At 38.8% G+C, this 1,923-nt stretch overlaps 1 protein-coding gene across 1 annotated transcript in view; it reads left to right on the top strand.

The window, feature by feature from the left end:
• The first annotated feature begins 955 nt into the window (after positions 1-955).
• LOC106311093 (putative F-box/LRR-repeat/kelch-repeat protein At1g11620) overlaps positions 956-1,923 on the top strand; it is a 2,470-nt gene continuing 1,502 nt past the window's right edge. Inside the window, exon 1 of the mRNA XM_013748328.1 lies at positions 956-1,352. Within this exon, the coding sequence (XP_013603782.1) occupies positions 956-1,352 (397 nt within the window). The remainder of the gene's footprint in view (positions 1,353-1,923) is intronic.

The raw sequence follows: 1,923 nt of genomic DNA, 5'->3' as shown, positions 1-1,923 counted from the left end.
TTCGTTACCTGCAAGGAACGAAAGACTTGGGTTTATCTTATACTAACCAAAACAAAGAAGGTTTAGTTGATTTTGCTGATGCAGGTTATCTATCAGATCCACACAATACTCGATCACAGACAAGCTATGTTTTCACACATGGTGGAATGGCCATATCATGGCATTCCATGAAGCAGACGATCGCGGCCACATCTTCAAACCATTCGGAGATCTTGGCTGTTCATGATGCCAGCCGCGAGTTATTCAGAACGGGGGGAGTAATACGTGTTGTACTCTTTTTTCTTCACCATGGTTTTGTCCCACTGGGTTTTCCTGCTAAGGTTTTAATGAGGCAACATCTAAAGCGTATTACAATCCCTGTATGGTTATGACATCCAAGGGGAAGTATTATAAATCATATTGTGGATGTCTAAAACTGGTCCGGTTCACAACCGACCCAATGCTAGAGAGAGAGAGAGATAGTCGACCGTGAGGAGAGAGAGAGAAAAAAAATCGGCATCTTGTCTTTTCCTTATTAGATTATGATTTGTACTCTTTTCATATTTGTATTTCCATATTCTAGTCTCTTTCCATTATTTTATTACGGTGTAATTCCCTATATATAAAGGGCTCCTTATGTTTATGAATAATACAGAAACACAGATTCTATTCTCTTGTTTTACTACATATTTTGATTTTTACAAATTGTCAGTAATTTTTTTATCCAACTTTTAGTTGATTTGACCTTTTCACAGTGACAGTATTTCTTTTAGTTACTTTTTGAGATTTACATTATATTAATTTGTGGTAACAATAAGGATAGGAAAATATAGGAATTTTATTTATCCAAGTTTCCTATTATTTTAGTGTTTTCCATTTTTTTTTCTTTTTACCGTCATCCATACTTATATATATGTATGTTAAGGTTATAAACCATGGGTGCATCTTAACTCTCTGGTGACAATCAGGTCACACGATGATGTCCCTAAAGCTACCATATGATTTGGAAGAAGAAATTCTATCAAGAGTTCCATGGAATTTTTTTGCAAAGTTGAGATGTGTATGTAAGCTTTGGAATAGTCTTATTTTGGAAGAGAGACTCAACAAGAAGAACTTGTCGTTTCACATGCACAGCTATAGCGGTGAGCATCGGTTTATATTCAAAGACAGTGGTCCTACGATTTCTGCCGTGGGCATTGAGGAGCAGAAAAACGTGGTCGAACCTCCGTCCTTGATCGTCCAGGACTTTACCCTTATAAAAGCTCAACCATGTAATCCAATTAGGGTGTACAAGACTGTTCAGTGCGACGGTTTGTTGTTGTGTGTCATGGACAACCAGCTTTTGGTTAGGAACCTGTTACTGAAGGAAACAACTGTTAGAAAATACGCGGTCAAATTTTGCGGAAAAACCAGAATTTATGGGAGCGGGAAAGAAGCACACACACAAAATTGTTAACGGAGTTCGACCAATGTTGCCTACGTCTCCGGACCTGCTACAGATCTTTTATTATCAACCAGAGAAATTTTACAAGCTCACAACTCACACCCCGATCCCAAATACACTCAGAAATTACTCGTAATTTCTTAAAGAAGATTTTTTGTGAGAAAAAAAAACTTGGGGAGTAGGTGGACGTAATTGTTGACAAACACCTCTTTCACCGTCCAACTTCATCGTCCATCACCGGCCAACACAAAAAAATGTGTTCTTTGACTTACAATCTCCCACTTGAACACTGATTTCAATCTGTCTTTACACCTTGATCAATGTAGCAGGTCTCCCCAGCTTGTTACTCCAACAAGCCAACTGAGGTTGCACACAACCTCAGCTTGTCATACGGCACGACCTTCGTCAACATGTCTGCCGGAGTCTTGCTTCCTGGGATCTTCTCAAGCACCAATTTCATCTTCCAACGCTGATCTGATGAAATGATACCGACGATGTAT

This window comes from Brassica oleracea, chromosome C8 (genome assembly GCF_000695525.1).
Source record: "Brassica oleracea var. oleracea cultivar TO1000 chromosome C8, BOL, whole genome shotgun sequence".
Classification (NCBI taxonomy): Eukaryota; Viridiplantae; Streptophyta; class Magnoliopsida; order Brassicales; family Brassicaceae; genus Brassica; species Brassica oleracea.
The sequence above is the reverse complement of the archived record's forward strand: the minus strand, read 5'-3'. Positions and strand labels throughout refer to the sequence as shown.